At 34.4% G+C, this 21153-nt stretch overlaps 1 protein-coding gene across 1 annotated transcript; it reads left to right on the top strand.

Moving 5' to 3' along the window:
• On the top strand, positions 1377-16156 carry LOC105165152 (transcription factor bHLH71-like). Its single transcript, XM_011084057.2, has 3 exons — positions 1377-1944; positions 4949-5383; positions 15792-16156. The coding sequence occupies exons 1-3, from the start codon at positions 1624-1626 to the stop codon at positions 15909-15911; spliced, it is 876 nt and encodes a 291-aa protein (XP_011082359.1). The 5' UTR covers positions 1377-1623; the 3' UTR covers positions 15912-16156.

The following is a 21153-nucleotide window of genomic DNA, read 5'->3' on the forward strand; positions in this document are numbered from 1 at the left end:
GTTACTATAAATCTCTTGCTTCTAACAAACAGAAGTTTCGGAAGAACATTCGATCGAGCTATTCCTCATGACGTTAGATTTCCGATTGAATTATTCTATTCCAAGACTTTTTATATAATTCTTTTTTACTATATTTAATATATAACGTTGTGTGTACAAAGATTATATTTACGAAAAAGTAAATTATTCCCATTATGATAAATCACAACTTAAAAATAATGAGAAATCAATACTAACAATCATGATTTAATAAAATCAATGTCAAAATTTAAGTTTTGACTATGAATAATCAACATTTGCCATGATTTTACTTATGTGACCGAAAGATTCGTAATAATTTTTTACTGTAATTAATATTTTGGTCTTATTTACAAAAACAACAAGTAATAACAGTAACACAATCATGATCGCAATGATTTGTTAACTATGGTAATTACCACAACAAAAACGAATTTCTTCTGGTGGATCATCTATTTATTCCAAATAAACAAAAAAAATACATGTGGTCTATATATTTTAAATAAAATAAAAATATACAAAAATAATTGTCATCTATTTATTTAAAAGATAAAAATTGTACAGGATTAATTACACTTAGACCCTTTTTGAAAATGTTAAATTACACTTTTTTTTTTAAAAGAAATTAAAATTACACTTACATCCCCTTCGAGAATCATCTATATACATTTGACCCTTTCTATTAGGGTTCGAACCGAAACTGCTGATTGATGTCATTAACTTCTAATTTACCCTTATTCAACATTTCCCTAGTAATAACTTTTATGCTTGTAAGGAGGTAAATATAATATATATAAAGTCAAAAGAGTGCAATTATAATATATCAAATCATAGTCACTGGATAAAAACTAGCCATTGATTCAATGGAAAAACTAGTCAATTGTTTTGTACATATTTACTTCTTAGCCATGTTTACTTCCACCTATGGGATTAAGTGGCTAAAAATGAAAACAACTTTTGCACATATATATAAATTTTTTTGTATTGTAACTGCCTTTGGAACTCCTAAAATAACTCTTGAAAACCAGACATTAGAAAATGAAGCGTTATTTTATAACGATCATTAGAAGAAAAAAAAAAAAACTATCTTTAGACGATGTCGTCATCATTATTATAATATGGACTGTCACAACATTAAATTCATTGAAAGTCCCAACATGGCAGATGGCGTAGAATTTTCTAATCAAACCGGCAAAAAAATTTTAAATTATAACACCAAATTGAGAATTTTAATGTGAACAGAACCAAAATCACCCCTTGATACACGAAACTAAAATTACATTTTTTCTATAAGCTAAAATGCTTGGGTTTTATTTAAAATATAAACAGGGATGGCAGAATATGGTGTAGGATATGTGGTTCATGCCCGTGAGAAGGCAGTATTATTGTGCCTTGGCATCCACAAGTTGGAGAGAAACGAAAGAACCCTCTCCAGTCTATCTCTCTCTCTAAAAAGCTGAAGAAGACAACAAAAGGGTCGAAGCCTTTAAACTTGAGCAAAGTCAACAGTATTGGGTTTCTCAATTCTCTTGCAGAAAGATGGAACCACCCTCAAAACAACTGCTAAAATAACCAGCAAGAGAGAGAGAGAGAGAGAGAGGAGAGATGGGTTCAGATGCATTGTCCTCCCATGAACGCTTGAACTTCATCATCAACGAATCAAAGGCTTCGTCAACCACATACAGGAGCAAGAATAATTACGACACTGGCAGCTGCTCCTCCGCCGTGCCACCACCGGAAACAACCAATTCGCTGGAGGTGCAAGGCCGCAAGAAGAGGAGGAAGAGGCCAAAGGCATGCAAGAACAAAGAGGAAGCGGAGACTCAGAGAATGACACACATTGCAGTTGAGAGGAACCGGCGCAGACAAATGAATGAGCATCTCGCAATGCTGCGCTCTCTCATGCCGGACTCTTATGTCCAAAGAGTACGTACCTCAATTTAATCCAAATTCATAATAATAAATCTTCTCATCTTGTTTGCATAACTTTGTGCTGCAATTTGATCAAATAAAATTATGATAAATTAATACTAAAAAGAATTAATTCAAAAACTTTAACTTAACTGCATATAATTGGGTTTGATGCAACTTATCTTCCTGTCATATTATAAATGAGCAAATTATCCTTTTACGAAAAAATAATAACAATTTATCCTCCTGTATTTTTCAAAATAAAGTAATTTCATGAATCAATCTACCTCCTTATCTATAGAGGTAAATTGCTTCATTTTGAAAAATAGAAGGGAATAAATTACTGTATTTTAAAAATATAAAGCATAATTCTTTTTTTCATGAAATAATTTACTCATTTATAATATCGAATCAGATTTAATTGCATTTTTATTTCATCAAATTTGGACTATAATCTTACATTTTTAAAAAAAAAAGGAAAAAAGTTACTGCACTTTTCATGTCACTAAGGTAAAAGGAAATATAGGAAATTGGTTTGTACAAGTATGTCAAAAGCTAACCTCAAATCAAGCCCTTTATGTAGAAAAGAAACTGATGATTGCTTTATGAATTGGTAAGTAATTCAAGTTGACGATTGGGCGCAACAACACAACTTCTCTTTGAAATTACAATAATTTGGTAAGGATTGAAGAGTACAATTTCATTCTCAAATAACTATTCATTTATGGGTGAATTAATTTATCTTCCTCCGATATTGAAAATGACCACATTACCTCCCTATAAAAAAAATATAGCAATTTAACCTAGTGTAAGGAGGTAAATTATTTTATTTTTAAAAATTATAGGGGAGTAAATTGTTGTGTTTTAAAAAATATAGGGAGGTAAATCGCTATTTGTTTGCTCATTTGCAATATCACAAAGGGATTACTTGTATTTGTTCCATTCTTTTACCCTTTAGTGGAAGATTTTTGTTCAAATTAGATTTAATCGAATTAAATTAATTAAAGAATCAATATATTATTATACTTATTTTATAATTAATTATTATTTTTATTTATACACGAATTACAAGACAAATATAATGGAATTCTAATTAAAATTCCGGTCTCAATTATTCTTTCAACTCTCTCCTTTTGCCTGCACTATACTTTTTTATCTTAGTTCCTTCCTGCTATAAAGCCAACCATATATGACAAAAACATTGTCTGTCCTACCCACCTACCTAGACAGGAGCTAGCTGCTGCTGCTGCATAGAGAGAGTACGGTCTATCTGTAGCTGAATTATATAAGTAATTTTTATTATATGAAATTATTTTAAATTTATAAAATAATATAGCAAATTTCAAATGATTACCGAATTACAACAGCCAGGTGTTCTTGTTTCTATAAATGAGTTTCAAAAATTAATCATAATTAAGAACTAATTATAAAAAATACTTTTACCATAGTTAAAATCCTAATAAATATTAATTAATTAATCATGTTCATAATATTTAATTAAGTTGTTGCATTGATTTCTATACCGGGATAACATGTATTATTTTACCGTGATTTAAATTGATATTTTTTCAATAGAAAATAGACAAAACACTACGAAAAACAGGACATCCATTTCAATATAGTCGTAGTAGATGCTCTTATAGCTACAAAAAATGATTATAGTTGCTTTTGAAATCTATACATCTTTAACTAATTTTGACTATAATTATTTTAATTTTTGTAGCTATCTCATTACTACAGATTTTCATAGTTGTTTATGTAGGTATATAATATGTATAGGTTTTGTTGCTAATTTTGTTGCAATAAGATGAAATAACCATTGCGACTAGATGGTCGACTTTTATATCATTTGTCACGCTGGAGGCTCGTGAGCCTGTTGGACGCGAGGACTGCCTCCAAAACCCACTTGAATGCATGCAAGGATTGCCTCCAAACCCACTTGAATGCATTTTGAAATTCAATTATTAACAATTCACTAAAAAGTATCAATGGATGCACTCTTTTTTTTTTTTTTTATCAGTAATGCACTTGAGTTTTTTGCATGATGCTTATATACTGTTTATTTTATTAGTTCATAATTCATGCGGGATAAAATTTCACACATAGTAATAGAAAATCTGTAGTAAATATTGTTGCAATTAAAATGGAAATTTTCTGGCAATTAATTTCCACTGCCATGGTTACGAAAATTATATAGCAATTTTTTTGTAGTAGTATCGTCAATATAAAAATAGAATTTTTGTAGCTATATTCGTTAATATATGACGGAATATTCCTAATTATTTTTGTTTCCACTGTAAATTAGACTTTGTAACAAGTTTTATTTCCAAAACCACGATAATTCTGTAGTTAATTTTGTTCTATAGTTTCATTTTCAAATTTATTCCCTACGCAAGACTTCATAGCTAAGTCGTTGCACTAGCAATAAAAAAACAACTAACGTACACTTTGTTGCAATATTTGTAGCCATTTCGTTGCCTATGAACCTAATTTTCTTTGAATATTTTTAATACCGAATTTGCTACAAAATATCCATTATTAGTCCATCTCAATAGTTAAAGAATTATAATGGAAAAAATACAATTTATCCCCATGTGATATGAGATATGAACAAAAAAGACCTATGAAAAATAAAATGACAAAATACCCCCTGTATTTTGTAAAATGAAGCAAATTACCCCCTATCTGAACCGTCGATAGGGGGTAATTTGCTTCATTTTTTTAAACACAAAGGGTAATTTGCTACTTCTTTTTTCACACGGGTATTTTTCATATATTACAGATGGTAAATTGCATAATCCAAATTACAAAATTGTTGAGCACTTTATTGTCTACATACTTTACTTTTTTTCGATAATTTTAATACACAATTTGCTGCGAACTATTCATTGTTAGTCCATTTCATTAGCTACAGAATTAATTACGTTGCAATATTATTTGTAGTATACGCCTTACTTTCTTGTAGTGAAAAGTGACACACCCTCTGAAGATACGACATGAAAATGTCCGATATTTGTAGGGAGACCAGGCGTCGATCGTTGGTGGAGCAATTGAATTCGTGAAGGAGCTTGAACACATCTTGCAGTCACTTGAAGCCAACAAGGCGTCGTCTCAACTACTGCTCGAGAACAAACATACTCACCTCAAGTGTACTACCACGTCCCGTGACCACGATGATGCAAAGCAGCCATTTCCTCCCAACACACCTGAGTTGTGCAGCTGCTCTCGTCATAACCCATTGAGCAGTAAGTACACGTCCCATAGGAAAGCAGCAGCCGTTGCGGACGTACAAGTGACCTTAGTCGAAGCCCATGCAAGTATTCGGATCGTTTCCGGCCGACGGGTTCGGCAGCTCTCGAAGCTTGTGGCTGCCTTTCACTCTCTCTTCCTCAATGTGCTTCATCTCAATCTCACCACTTCCCAGTCATTCATCCTTTACTCCATTAGCGCCAAGGTACGCACACATGACATTTACCATCCTCCGCTATTCTTCTATTCTGTCGTTATACATATCTATTTTTATTCAAATCAAGTTCGGTCGAATCAAAATAATCACACAGCAATTGTCGTATACTTGTCATATGATTGGTCACTTTCCTGAATTATATACCAATCACATGACAAGTATATTGACTTACCATATAATTGGTTCAAATTCGAACCAACCAGCTGATTCCGAAGAATTTTCTATCCAAAGCTTTTTAATATACGTTAGAAGACTATATTGTATAAAAAATATATTTTGAAGGATCAACTCATAATATGAAAAAATACCATATTAGGAGCTTATCAACTTTTGTTTTAGTTAAAAAAGAAAAGAAATTAAAGGTAAAGAGTTTCTAATGTAATTATTTTTAAAATATTAATAAGCTTCTTAAATTTTGATAATATTAGTTACATAATTGTCATTAATAATATTTCATAAATTGCATAATCATATATTCTATATATCCAAACACTTCAAAATATTTTTTTTAAAATAAAATACAACGCTTTATAAATTATAAAAGTATCTTATAACATATATCTACGACTTAAGAATGTTTCAACATGTAGTTGACCCAAAAAAGGAGAATATAGTGATAAGAAATTAAGTAATAATATTGAAATTATTATTAATTATATACATAAAGTGTTAATTAGGAAAAATTATAATTTTAATTCATTAAATATGAAGATGTGATAATTTTATTCTTATACAAATTTATTCAGATAAATTTCTGCTATAATATAAAAAAAATTACATACTATGACAAAAATTATGAATGACCCAAAAAGTGAACCTAACTTTGTGTTTCTTGAGAACCCATAAATTTGAAATGACAGCATTAATTTACAGTCACACATTCTTATGGGAAAAAGTTGCGAGTAGGATGTAACAAAATTAAGACGGTGGAAAATGAGCAGAACATGCAAAAGAATCTATACATACTGTTTGATTTTGTGTTTTTGATTGTTTTGTCGTATTATGTGAAATACTGAGAAAAAAAATAGACATAAATAAGTTTGTGTTGAATATATCTATGTATATTTGAATTTGTTTTTAAAGGTACGTTTGATGTTGTGTTTTGGGAGACAAAAGTGGTTTATTGTTAAATCATGTCTCTTTTATATATATTTATATGTGTGTTTGCGTATATATACAATATTTTGTTTGTGGGCAGATTAAATTATCTAGTGTTTTTTTCATTATATTTGTATAAAAAATTATAAATTTTTTATTTAAATAATAATTAGATATTTAATAAATAATTAAATTCACTTTAGTAATGGATTAACAATATTTTTGTTAAATGTTCTACTCAGAGTGATAAATTTAAATAAATTATTCAAATAATAGAGTATTTGAATTAACTATATATGCAATACTGGTATATTATTTTATTTTATTAAAATTTGTTAATTGATCCATTGAAGTAGAAAAACATTGAGTACAAAATATTTAAATAGTTAAAATTATGAATTTGTATTTAAAAATTAAATACACACCAAACAAAAAAATTGTATACATTTAACATGTATATCAAGCCCTCCAATTCATCCTCCATTTTTATTGGTTTTGAAGAACCACAAAATCTAGTATTAATTAATTAAAATTTATAATTATATAATGCGATCGATCGTAAAAATAGAACAGGATTAATAAAGAGTTGTCCAATTTTAATACTTCATCATGACACATCAATCATGGAATGAGATAACACGTAGAAAATCATGTTCCCATTGATTTTATAATTAACAAATGACAACATTTTTTTGGCTCACATATTTTACAAAAGGCCACTGTCTGTCTAAGGACCATCATGTTGCCGTGATGATTGTCCATGTGGTCACTGCGATCGCGCTGTACTGTCTCCCTCACTATGTGTTTGGTCTCCACGGTCAGACTGCATGCCAAAATGACAATGTAGTCTGTCCATGATCTAATAATGCCAACTGCCGACTCCAAGTCTAGACTTTGAGATGGTGCTAATGAAACATTACGCGTCAATCGTGGTCCACCATCCCCATGAGCTACTTGTTCCACTGCATTCCAACTGCCAATATGAGTATGCGTTTGTGCTATTGGTGCAGTGGAATTCGAGATGACAATGGGCACATCTTCCCCACCTCTCACTGAACTACGCACGACGTTACTACTCTCGTCATAATGTGCATCACTACGCTCGTCTGAGCAGGCAGCAGTCTAATAGGGCCCCATATCCGAGCATGCTGGGGTAATGAGGATCTGGGTACTAATACTATCGTCCAACCAAAGGGTACAGCTGCAACAGGGTCCATATGAACAAGCAGACATTACAAATTATATACTTATCAGAAATGGCAATTGTTGAGTTGCAGTCATCGTATTAGAAATAACATGACATACTCGCGACGTTAGAGGTCGTGTCCCTGGAAAAGTCCATACAAAATATTTCAATATCATAACGAATGCCTCATATATCGATGATGTCGTGGAACTAACAAAATCGCTCTTTGAACTCGTAGAATTTGTAACGGACCTGATCACAGGTGTAAGCATATCCAAAATGTCGTCGTAATCCACAAGCCCAATGAGCCATGTGTGCCTTTGCGCTATGGTCGTGTCTCATTGGGACTCGGGTGTTGTCATCAATGATCATCCACATTTGTGCTGCTCAACGTTCAATGTCCAATGGTCGTGCTATGAAAATCCTACTAGCTCGAAATATCTGCGATATGCCATGCCTGCAAAACAGATACTCATAATGGTGCTTAAAAAATTGTATGCTGGGAATCATGTTTAACAATGTATAGTTAAAGTTTAATTTTCCACAACTAATTTAAAAGTTAAAAATGTCAAACATGTAAACACCAAGCTGATAAACTTCTTAAAAGTAAACGAGTGTTTAACATGTATGCAAAACATATTGAAGCTAGTATCCTGAGATTTAAATACAGTACACACTAGTCAAAAGTTATCCATTAACAACATTCCTAGTTGGGATCTTAGATGCCCACATCTGTATCGCTGTGCTATCTTCTTTATGCTTCTATCTCAGCAATCATCATAGCTAAACCTGCGAATGAAATTGTGCAGTGTGCAACATGCGATGACTATAGCGACCTGGTGCTTAACAAGGTAGGTCGGAATCCCCCACTACAGTATTGGAAAACGCTCTTTTAGTACGCAAAAGGAACGTTCAATTTCATTACACAATGTTGAATGAGCATGGTTAAACAGATCATGTGGAGTACAATATCTTCCTCCATGTCCCCTGTACTAGCTAGGTGATACCTAGTACCTAGAAAACATTGGTAATTTGTAAACCCAAAGTCTACCCAATAATACTTACCTGAATTTTCACCAGTCATCATCATCAGGATACATGTATTTTAGAGCATCAATCGTGTTGGACTGAATGGCACATCAAAGTTTACTCATCGATGGGAGGAAAAGAAACATTGGATCCTGCAATACCTCATGGTGTAAGAGACAAGCATCGGATGCAATACCTTCCCACCCAGCATACAGATAGGTACAATTCATATTGAAAACACATATTGGTATTACGTTCTGGGCTAGGCGGCCTTTTTGCGAACGATATCTATTTTGTTCTACTTGGGGGACCCATACTAAGACCAACGTATTGTCATCGCTCCCACGCAGTCCTACATCACACCTAAATATACGTGAGAATGCGCACGGACAAAATATTAGGCGACGTCGATTTGTGCTCATCGTAATTAATTGGGCAAGATTAAATATACCTTCAAGTATGGGTAGAAATCGAGACTGGTGGCCATCCTCGGATGTGTTTCAGTAAAATTCAGCCTAGTTATGAGCTAGGGCGCCATGGCACACAAGGCATAAAGCACTCGGTGGAATCTAAGATTGTTAGTCTCCAGGGAATGTTGAAATCGCTCCATATTGTCATATTGTCTTTTGTGCATGTCAGCTGTCTGCATAAAGAGTGCAACCTCTTCAATTGAGCTGACTCTAAATGTCTGACCATAAGGCAACAACCCCCTGAAAGTCAATGCATCAAGCAAAGTATGAAAACATGGATTGGTCATTTGAATGTTGTCATAAAAACCTCCAATGTGTGGGGTTGTATAATCTCCACAATCCATCCCTCTCTTTACAGTACAGAGGTGTTACGTGGCACATTCTCCCTAAATAACTCAAGGCATACTAGATTTTTAAAAGTGTAAAACTCTTTCAGGACATCAGATTCGTTGCTGGATAGAGCCCCTGGTGTCCTCGTCCTGTGGTTGGGCGAGTTGCTTTCACGATCAGCCCCGTCGTCAAAGCTTGCCATAGTTTTGTTCTATACTGTGCACTAAAAGAGGCAGTCACAATGGTATGCTTTAGGAAAGTCAGACATGTGAAATCAGAAAAGAGAACGAATATTGACTAAATACTTGATCGATTAGTCTAATACTGAATCAGACACATCACATAGAACATACACATAACAAAAACAATGGTCTTCAGATAGATGTGGGCATTCGATACTAAGCATTCACTTGCCCAACAAGTATAACAAGTGCAGTTTGTTCTCATCATCTAGACGGAGGAAAATCGTTCTGGTGTTGTGACCATGAAAACTCACCCACGCGGTAGTGAATACGACGTCCGACAGATCCTTAAACTTTGTTGACTCATCTACGTACCGCTTAATAGATTATGTGGCTTTAGGCCCGATGCGATCAATCTTTCCTTGGAATGACTCGTTCAACCTATCCATGGTCTCACACTTCTTTCATTGGCGGAGAGAAAAAGTACTCGTCGGGCGATGGCATGATATCTATTGACCGTTGAGTGCCTGAATGAGTCCTTGCTATTTGCTCAGCTTCTAGGTCATGAGCGGTATGGATTGCATTAAGTGTGGGCGGAGGAACACGCAGTACTCTCGGTTGTTGTGTTCCATGCGAATATCTGAGTTCATAGGTCAAAGTGTGATAGCCTGTGTTCAACTATTATCTTATAATCTAGATTTTCCTACATTTAGTAAAATTTGTTGAGTTGTGTCTATATTTGACAAAAACTAGGATCAGTTGTTATATAATCAATATACAATTAAGAACAAAATCCATGTTTGCTCGATACAGCTCCTCCAAATGTCCACCGTTGCCTGTTATAGTGTTTCATTTCAAGTCCCATCCCCACCTAGTCCCCTTCTTAAGAATGTTGTACAGGAGCCGCCAAGCACGACGCAATTTGTTTAGTTTACCTTTCAGTTGGTTCGTCATAAATTCACAATTGTGACCCATAACCAAGTTTATCCTCTCGGTTATATAAGCTCATACAGAGGGCGAAATGATTGAAGTCGGTCATTGATGAACTCCTCGTACGTGAACTCGATGAATACTCGCTTTATATAAGTGATCATGCATGAGGAGTTCATCAGTCACCGAATTCAATCATCAACATTTTCGCTCTCTATATGTGCTCGTATAACCAAGAGGATGAACTTCGTTATAGGTCACAACTGTGCATTAATGATGAACCAACTATAAAGCAAACTGGACAGAATGGGTCGTACCTGGCGACTCCTGTACGACATTATTAATGGGGGACTGGGTGGGGATTGGACTTGGAGCATAACACTATAATATGCAACACTGGATGTTTGGAGGAGTTTTATTAGGTAAATATGAATTTGTTGTTAAGTGTACATTGATTATATAACAATTGATCCTAGTTTTTGACAAATATACACAACCCAACAAATTTTACAAAATGTAGGAAAGCCTAGATTATAAGATAATTGTTAAATATGGGTTACCACATGCACTCAGGTGTTTGCACGGGACACCATAACAAGGAGTAATGCGCGTTCCTCCGCCCACCCACATTGTTCAATCCATACCGCTTATGACCTAGACGATGAGAAAATGGCGGGAACTCATTTAGGTAGTCGTTGGTCAAGAGATAACTATGAGGATACAACATTCTCCCATTCCAGTACCATGCCATCGCCCGACGAGTACTTTTCCTCGCCAACAGCACCAACGTTCAGTTCACCGTCTAATAGCAAGTATCCTGGACGGCACGGGATTAATGAGTTGTAGTCGAAGACGTGTGAGACCATAGACAGGTTGAATGAGTCATACCAAGAAAAAGATTGACCGCACCGTGCTAAAGACACAAAATATATTGATCAATGCATAGACGAGTTAACATAGTTTAAGGATCTGTTGGACGTTGTCTTCACCACCGCGTTGGAGGATTTTCATAGTCACAGCACTCAAATGATTTTCCTCCATCTAGATGATGAGAACAAACTGTGTTGGTTATACTTGTTGGACATGTGAATGCTTAGTACTAAGTGCCCGCATCTATTTGAAGACCATTGTGTTTGTTATGTGCATGCCTTATGTAATGTTTCTAATTCAGTATTTAGACTGTAACCCTACCACGTATTTAGTTAATATTAGTTTTCTTTTCTAGTTTCACGTGTCTGGTTTTTCTAAAGTTTATCATTGTGGCTGCCTTTTTAGTGTACAGTATAGAACAAAGCTATGACAAACTATAACGAGGGGGCTGGTCGTGAAAAAAATAACTCACCCAGCGACAACACGGGGACACTAGACTCCTGCCAGTAACGATCTGATGTCTTGGAAGAGTTTTACACTTTTAGATATCTAGTATGTTCTGAGTTATTCAGGGAGAATGTGCCATGTAACACCATTGCCCTGTCTCCGGGTGGATTGCGAAGATAATGACAATCCCACACTCCTGACGATTTCATGACAACATTCACATGACCAAGCCATGATTTTATTCTTTGGTTGATGCATTGACTTTCAGAAGATTGCTGCCTCATAGTCAGAAGTCTAGAGTTAGCTTAATTGAAGAGGTTGAACTCTTTATGCAAACGGTTGGCATGCACAAAAGACAACGTGACAATATGGAGCGATTTCAACACTCTCTTGAGACTATTAATTATAAATTCCATCGATTGCTTTCTGCCTTGTGTGCCATGGCGTCCGAGCTCATAACTCGATCGAATTTCACAAAAACACATCCGATGGTGGCCAGCAATCCAGATTTCTACCCATACTTTAACGTGTATTTGATCTCGCCCAATTATTTACGATGAACACAAATCGACTTCGCCTAATATTTTTTCCATGCGCATTCTCACATATATAGGTGTGATGTAGGACTATGTAGGCCGCGTAGCCCATAACGTATTAACTATATGTGATTTCGATATGAATTTTACCTATGTGTGTGCTGGGTGGAAAGGTATTGCATCCGATGCCCGTGTCTTGCACCATGAGGTATCGCAGGATCCAATATTTTCTTTTCCTCCCATTGATGAGTAAACTAGTTGATGTGCCAGTCAGTCCAACACGATTGATGTTCTAAAATACATGATACTAGTATTTATCCTGATGACGATGACTGGTGGAAATTCAGGTAAGTATTATTGGGTAGACTTTAGGTTTACAAATTACCAGTGTTTCCTGGCGCCGTATCGAGATACTAAGTATCACTTAGCTAGTATAGGGGACATGGAGGAAGATATTGTACTCCACATGATCTGTTTAACTATGCTCATTCAACATTCTGAAATGAAATTGAACGTTCCTTTTGCGTACTAAAAAAGCTTTTTTTGATACCATAGTGGAGGATGTCGATCTACCTTGTTAAGCACCAGGTCGTTATAGTCATCACATGTTGCACACTGCACAATTTCATTCGCAGGTTTAGCCATGATGACACCATATTCAATGAGCCAGACGACGACATTCCACCCTTTAGGAATTCGTTTTATCATAGGGGACACCCTACTGTTATTGAGATAGAAGCACAAAGAACTCTTAGAGATAGCATAGCGATACAGATGTGGGTATCCAATGATCCCAACTAGGAATGTTGTTAATGGATAACTTTTGACTAGTGTGTATTGTATTAAAACCTCAGGATACTAGCTTCAATGTGTTTTGCATACATGTTAAATACTCATTTACTTTTAAGCAGTTTATCAGTTTGGTGTCTACATGTTTGACATTTTTAACTCTTAAATTAGTTGTCGGAAAATTGAACTTTAACCATACATCGTTAAACATGATTCCCGGCATACAATTTTTTAAACACCATTATGAATATATGTTTTGCAGGCATGGCATATCGCAGATATTTGGAGCCTAGTAGGATTGCCACAGCATGACCATTGGACTTTGAACGTTGAGCAGCTGTTAATGTGGATGAGCATTGACGACTAACACCCGAGTCCCAATGAGACACGATCATAGCGCAAAAGCACACATGGGTCATTGGACTCGTGGATTTCGACGATATTTTGGATATGCTTACACTTGGGACAGGCCTGTCACAAATTCTACGAGTTGAAAGAGCGATTTCGTTAGTTCCACGACATCATTGAGATACGAGGCATTCGTTATGATGTTGAAATATTTTATATGGATTTTCCCAACGAGCTACGACCACTAATGTCGCAGGTATGTCATGTTATTTCTAATACGATGACTGCAACTCAACAATTGCCATTTCTAATAAGTATATAATTTGCAATGTCTGTTTGTTTATATGGACCTTGTTGCAGTAGTACCCTTTGGCTGGACGATAATATTAGTACCCAAAGCCTCATTACCCTAGGATGCTCGAGATATGGGGCCCCATTAGATTGCCGCTTACTCGGAGGAGCGTAGTGATGCGTATTATGGGGAGAGTAGTAACTTCGTGCATAGTTCTGTGAGAGGTGGCGAAGATGTCCCCATTGTCAACTCGAATTCCACTCCACCAGTGGCACAAATGCATACTTATATTGGCAGTTGAGATGCAGTGGAATAGGTAGCTCGTGGGGATGGTGGACCACGACTCGCACGCAACATATCATTAGCACCATGTCGAAGTCTAGAAATGGAGTTGGCAGTTGGCAGTATTAGATCATGGACAGACTACATTTGTAATTTTGGCGTGCAGTCTGACCGTGGAGACCAAACACATAGTGAGAGAGACAGTACAACATGGTCGCGGTGACCACATGGACAACCACCACGGCAACGTGGTGGTCCTTAGACAGACAGTGGCTTTTTATAAAATATGCGAGCCAACAAATTGTTGTCATATGTTAATTATAAAACTATTGAGAACATGATTTTCTGTGTGTTATATCATTCCATGACTGATGTGTCATGATGAAGTATTATAATTGGACAACCCTATTAAATTCAGTTTTATTTTTATGATCCATCGTATTATATAATTATAAATTTTAATTAATAATACTGGATTTTTATGGTTCTTCAAAATCAATAAAAATGGAGGATGAATTGGAGGGCTTGATATACATGTTAAATGTATATAATTTTTTCTGTTGGTGTGTATGTAATTTCTAAATACAAATTTATTTAATTTTAAATTTTTAAATATTTTTGTACTCAATATTTTTTTTACTTCAATGGAATAATTAAGAAATTTTAAAAATACAAAATAATATACCAATATTACATAGTTAATTCAAATACTCTGTTGTTTGAATAATCTATTTAAATTTATCACTCCGAATAGAATATCTAACAAAAATATTGTTTACCCAATAAAATAATATAATTTTTTCATACATATATTTAAAAAGTACTAGATAATTTAATCAACTCACAAAAAAAATACTATATAGATGCATACATGCACATACATATAAATATATATAAACAAGACATGATTTGACAATGAACAGTGACTTTTGTCTCCCAAAACACAACATCAAACATGCATCTAAAAACAAATCTAATCATACACATATCTCTAATACATTCTTATTTATCTCTTTTTTTCTCTCGCTATCTTCCCATAACACAACAAAGTACTAGAAAAACAAAATCAAACACTATGATAGTGTGTTTTGGGTCATATCGAAGATGGGCCAAAAACAAAACCAAACACACTGATATAACTTGTAGGTTAAATATATTTTTGGTCCTATAATTTAGATACTTTGATATTTTTAATCTTTTTATAATTGTAAAAGAGTCATATAATTTTTTGACATTTTATAATTTTGATCTTTCCGATCGATATCAAATTTTGCAAAAGATGTCAGAATAAATTATGTGCGCCTACGTGGTTCATTTAAATTTGGGCTTTTGTTATGATTGGTTCACTTCTACCGACATAACTGAAAACTTAAAAAAAAAAAAACAGGTGGCACATAATTTATTTCGACAACTTTTATAAAATTCAACATCAGAAGAACTAAAATAGTCAAATATCAAAATATTACACGACTATTTTATAACTTTAAAAAAGATAAAAAATAAAATATTAAAGTATCAAAATTACAACACAAAAGAATATATTGAAGCATGATTATTGTTGAAAGAATTTGTTGGGATGATGAAAACATTAGCGTGTACGGTTGCAGGTTGAAGAAGGTAGCCCGTTGAGTTCAGCAGAGGACATATCCGCTGCACTTCACCACATGCTAAGGATATTAATTGAGGAGGAGGAAGCTTCTGCTACTGTTGCTGCCACTCTCCCTTAATTATCAACCTTATCAATATTCCACCTATATATATATATATATATATATATATTAGCATTATTTTTTTATTTTTTTTTTTGAGGGGAGTAAAAATTTGGTTCTATCTTCTGAAGTTCTCTCCTCGTCAGAATCCATGCATATGAAACTCTTGAGTTTTGTTACAGTGGATATAGCCAGCTGGCTATCTGTGATTTGCGACTGTATTTTTGTCCGTATATAAGAAGAAAAAAGTCAAAAAATTCTTACCCCGAATAAAAATTAACTAACAATATTTTTATTGTCACTAGTTATATATATTTGAGGTAAATTTTTTTTACTTTATTACAATAATAATTTTTATTGTGGTAAAAGTGATTATTCATTAGCAAAGAAAAGTTGCACGTAAAATTGTTACTAAAAATGGTTAGTGGGAGGTCAAGTGTATCGAGAATTTCAGAAAGGGTATAAGTATAATTTTATTTTTTTTAAAAAAAATAATTTTATATTTTTAGAGGGCTCTAAATATAATTGAATTTTTTTTCTTGTACAGTATTCAACAAAGTACAAACGCAACTGAATAAGGAGTATAGGAGGCTACACAAAGCGAACAAAACGGGGGGAACACATGATGAAAACACATCTATATCTATCTATCTAAATATTTATTTTGATTTATTCAAAATCTTATCTCCAATTTTATAATTGAATTATTTAATTATAAAAAAAATCTTATTCAATAAAAACATCACGTATTTTAAAAACATTAAATATTTATTTTATAGTTATTCAAAATCTTATTTCCAACTATATAACTAATTTAATTTGTATTTATCTTAAATAATTACCTAATAATATTTTAATTATATTAAGTATTTACTTTATATATACATCCGAAATCTTATATATACCAACATAATAACTAATACAATTTATATTTATCCTACCTAATGATCATGGTCTCTAGAAACATGATCTATTTTAAAGATACCGTAAAATACACCAATACCTTTTGAAATTCGATATAATTATAAATACATTCCTATTAGATAAAAAATTACATTTACCCTCCTGAGTTTGTTTTCGTCTTACATTTAACTCCACCGGTAGGGTTCCAGCAATTTATCATGTCTTATTCGGAAAATATTCTTGATAAAAAGTTTGATTATGATTTGACCAACTTTTCAGACGAAAATACCCATGGGACCAAATTGTAACGTTTTAAAATATTGAGAGGGTTAAATGTTATGATCTCACATACTTTATACTTAAATGTAATATATATTTTTTTTTTTTTGCTAAACTAGCCGTTTTTATCTGTTAAAATATTACGAGGATTATCTCATATATTATTTATCCTAATTATCCATTGTCAAGAAACAACCATAAGCACCAAAATTTAATAATAACCTACTGACAATAATCACACAAATAAATTGTCAATCATAAACTACATGTCTTAACAATATATATCACTTGGTTATAAATATCATCCAATATTCATCATGACCATCAACAACATAAAATTATCGTCAACAAAAACCAACATGTCTCATCAGAAAAGGAAAAAAATCACACGACTGGAGCAGGTGATCTTGGATCAAGCCTTCTATGGAGTACTAGAAGCTTGAGATGGTTGTGAAGAATCAACCTGATCCTTTCTTTTGGAACCTCTAATTCTTTGCAATGTCCGCTGAAGAAATGTTTGTGGTTCTCTTATTATGCTCTTCTTTAGTCTTTCATGTTACCTCTTACTAACAGGAGACTTCAAGTTTGTAGGACTTCCATCGGGGACATAATTAATAATATAATCGTATCTCCCATATACGTTTCCTTCCTCAACATATTGTCAGTGAAGTTCTCCAACTTATCTCGCCTATATGTTATGCCAAGTGCAACATGCCTACAAGGAATCCTATGATATCCCAAACACTACAGTCACATGTTGGACGTGTCAAGTTCACCACATAATGCACACTACCATCCCGGACTTCGAACTCAAACTGGCCAGTCACAAGTAGTTGGAACATTAGTTGGAACAAATAGAATTGGACCACTTCAAAAGCTTTTTCTCTCCAGTTCTGAAGAAGACTCATTAGTTTGGCCCTCAATCCATCAAGCAAAGTTAGGACTGGCTTACCTCGGAGCTCGCCTACCCAGTGGTTAGAAGACTCACTGATGTTGTTGGTCACATAGTCATTCTTCACCCTCGGATCAAATGCCTGTACAGACCATTGTGCAACCGGAATCTTCAGAAGCTAATCATATGTAACAGGCTTTAATTCTTTCACTTGGTACATTGCAAAAGTGAACCCAACGATATTATATGATCTCGCAGCTTGCCAGAAATATTTCTTGAGTGCGGTTCCAGCAAACTAATGCTTGAAGTTGGCATATATATGCCTCGCACATCTCTATGAATAGCTGGACCTCATTTATGATCTCCTAAGACTGAACAAAATAAATCATGTATTAGGATCTAAGAAATTAAAATTTGGTTGACGGTAAGACCATACCCATATAGAAGTTGGCGCATATATGTTCACGCCAATATTCACCTAGTCTTTAGTGTCATGTACCGTTGCTAGATGACCACCCATGGTAGTGGGAATTTCTAGTTATGGAATAATCAGAAATAAATAATTAAATTATATTTAGTTAATTTTATTGGTTACAAGCCCAAGTCTAACTGATGGTGAACCTAAAGGGCCACATACAAATCATTATGAAGGTGATGAAATTAATTTTGAAAAAAAAAATTAATTTAATTGAATAAAATTAATTCATGGAGAGGAATAAATGATTGAATCATTTATTTGGGATAATCTATTAGATGGATAGCTCAAGAATTTATTAATTGGATTAATTAAATTTGAGCTTAGCCTTTTAAAGTAATTGGATTAATTTAAAGTTTGAGCCAATTAATTTGATTGAATTCGTCAATTATTAGTAGATGGGCTAATTAAAATTTTGGCCTTGATTAATGAACGTATTTATATTGAGCATATTTGGGCATGTGTATATTTAATTGGATTAAATATTCACATGAATTTTTTTATAAGGTATTTTATTTAATTGAATTAAATCAATATATTATTATTTGACTTGATTTAATTTTTTGGATAAATAAAAACAAGTTAGTCCAACTACTCAAACCGTAGCCGAATTTGGATAAGACCAAGTCTAGGCCGCCTTTTTGGAAAGAGGTGAGGTCGAGTGGGCTCTTTAGAAGAGCCCCACTTGGCCAAATAGGCTGATGATACACGTGCATGTTTTGTGGAGATTATGTATGTGGAAGTTTAAAAGACTAGGTCTTTTAAATACACTAGAACGCTATCTCATGGAACCTCTCCTACTCTTGTTTTTGGCTCCCTCCTCTTGGATCAACCATTAATCAAGAATTTTTCCCCCTTTCTCCATACTTTTGAGTTCTCCTTGAAGCATATTCAAGTTGAGAACAAGAAGATATCGTTTATACTAATCGATAGTTTAAAACGATTTTCATTTCTTCCATCAGATCTAATCCTTTCTAGAAAGAGGATTAGATTCATCTTCCCATGGTGTGGTGTGGAGTGGAATTTTTTTGGAGAGGTTCTACACTTAAACCCTTTAAGTGAATAGATCGGGAGAAAGATTTGGAGTCAATGTGAGTAGCCGATCAGAAAATGAGAACCGGTATAGTTTCGTGGTTTCTTTTATGTTCAGTGTTGATTATTCATTGCCACTTTATAACACATGTTTTATTGGTAAGGCTTTTGCTTTTTATTTGTGAATACCCAGGAATGATCAAAGGGTACACCCCCTTAAATCCGATTTTAATTCCCTTATGAATTAAATTTATCGTATATCATGTTTCTGCTGCATTCTTGGGATGATCCGTTCTCTTTATCTAAACCGATAGCCGCAAGCAAAACACTCCAAGAGGTCCTTTCAAATGGAACCTATCAAACCTTATAAAAGGAGTACAGCTTGCCACAAAACCGTTCCTCAAAATTGAAAGGCCTAAGAAAAATTTCTTAAATGAAGGTGCAACAAGAATACTAGAGCTTGATCTATCATCATGTGTATCACGATGCAATGTAGCAATATTACTCTAATTTCTAACAAACACCATCTGTGCATAATAGGGTAATTTGGCGATTGACTTCGCACGGTGATTAGTGAAAATTATATGATATATTTTGGGTTTAAAAGCAATTTTCGTCCCCTAACTTCAGGCTATTTTCGTTTTAATTCCCTAAGTTACTAGGGTTCCATTTTGGTTCCGTAAAGCTAAAAAAATTTCAATTTTGGTGCAAATTTGGTCGGAAAGTTGAGTCACTCGTCGAAAAAAGTCACATGCCAGGCATGCGTCTTTTTAAATTGGGGCTTGCATTGTGATTGGGAATCATACATCAAACCTCCTGCGTTTACACTCCCCAACAAAACGGGAGGGTAGAATGGAAGCACAGGCACTTGCTCAATGTTTCTAGAGTGTTTGTGTTCCAAGCATCACTCCCACTTAAATTCTGGGGAGATTGCATATTAGCTGCTACGTACATTATCAACAAAACTCCTATACATATTTTGGGGTGGATCACTCCTTACCAAGCCCTGATTGGACATCCCCCCACATACACTCATCTTAAAACATCTGGGTGTCTATGCTTTGCAACAAACCTTAATCCACACAAGTCGAAATTTCACAGAAGAGCTCACAAGTGCGTCTTTCTTGGTTACTCGATGACGCAAAAAGGTTATAAGGTTTATGATTTGGAAGACCATATCCTTTTCACATCTAGGGATGTGATTTTTCATGAGCTTATATTTCCCTTTGCTCAAGTTCAATCCATAGAACGGTTTGAGTGTCCATTTCCAACTCCTTCAATGGACACTGATGACAGCCACACTGAATCAGTCACTATGCCTTCACCTTCATATGTTGCAAGCCCTGAGACTATACCTCTTGTTCAGCATACTAACGTTGCTACTAGCTCACAGCAGCCTACTCAAAGATCGACTAGAGTGAGCCAAAAACCCCTGTGGCTCCATGATTTTATGTGTCGACAGGGGAGAAATGTGGCTGCATTAGAGCTCGAACTAGCGTCGACAGGGGAGATTCCAACACGAACAAGGCACAAAAGACCGTTGTGTCGCCATAACTGGCAAGTCAAAGCTTGGCCTCCGGCCCCGGGTGAGAATAAGATCAATTGCCCGTTATCAGTTAGAAGCAAAGTCATGAAGCAGAAGGGAACAGAAATAGATAATGTCTCCACAGTACAATATG

This window comes from Sesamum indicum, linkage group LG6 (genome assembly GCF_000512975.1).
Source record: "Sesamum indicum cultivar Zhongzhi No. 13 linkage group LG6, S_indicum_v1.0, whole genome shotgun sequence".
Lineage (NCBI taxonomy): Eukaryota > Viridiplantae > Streptophyta > Magnoliopsida > Lamiales > Pedaliaceae > Sesamum > Sesamum indicum.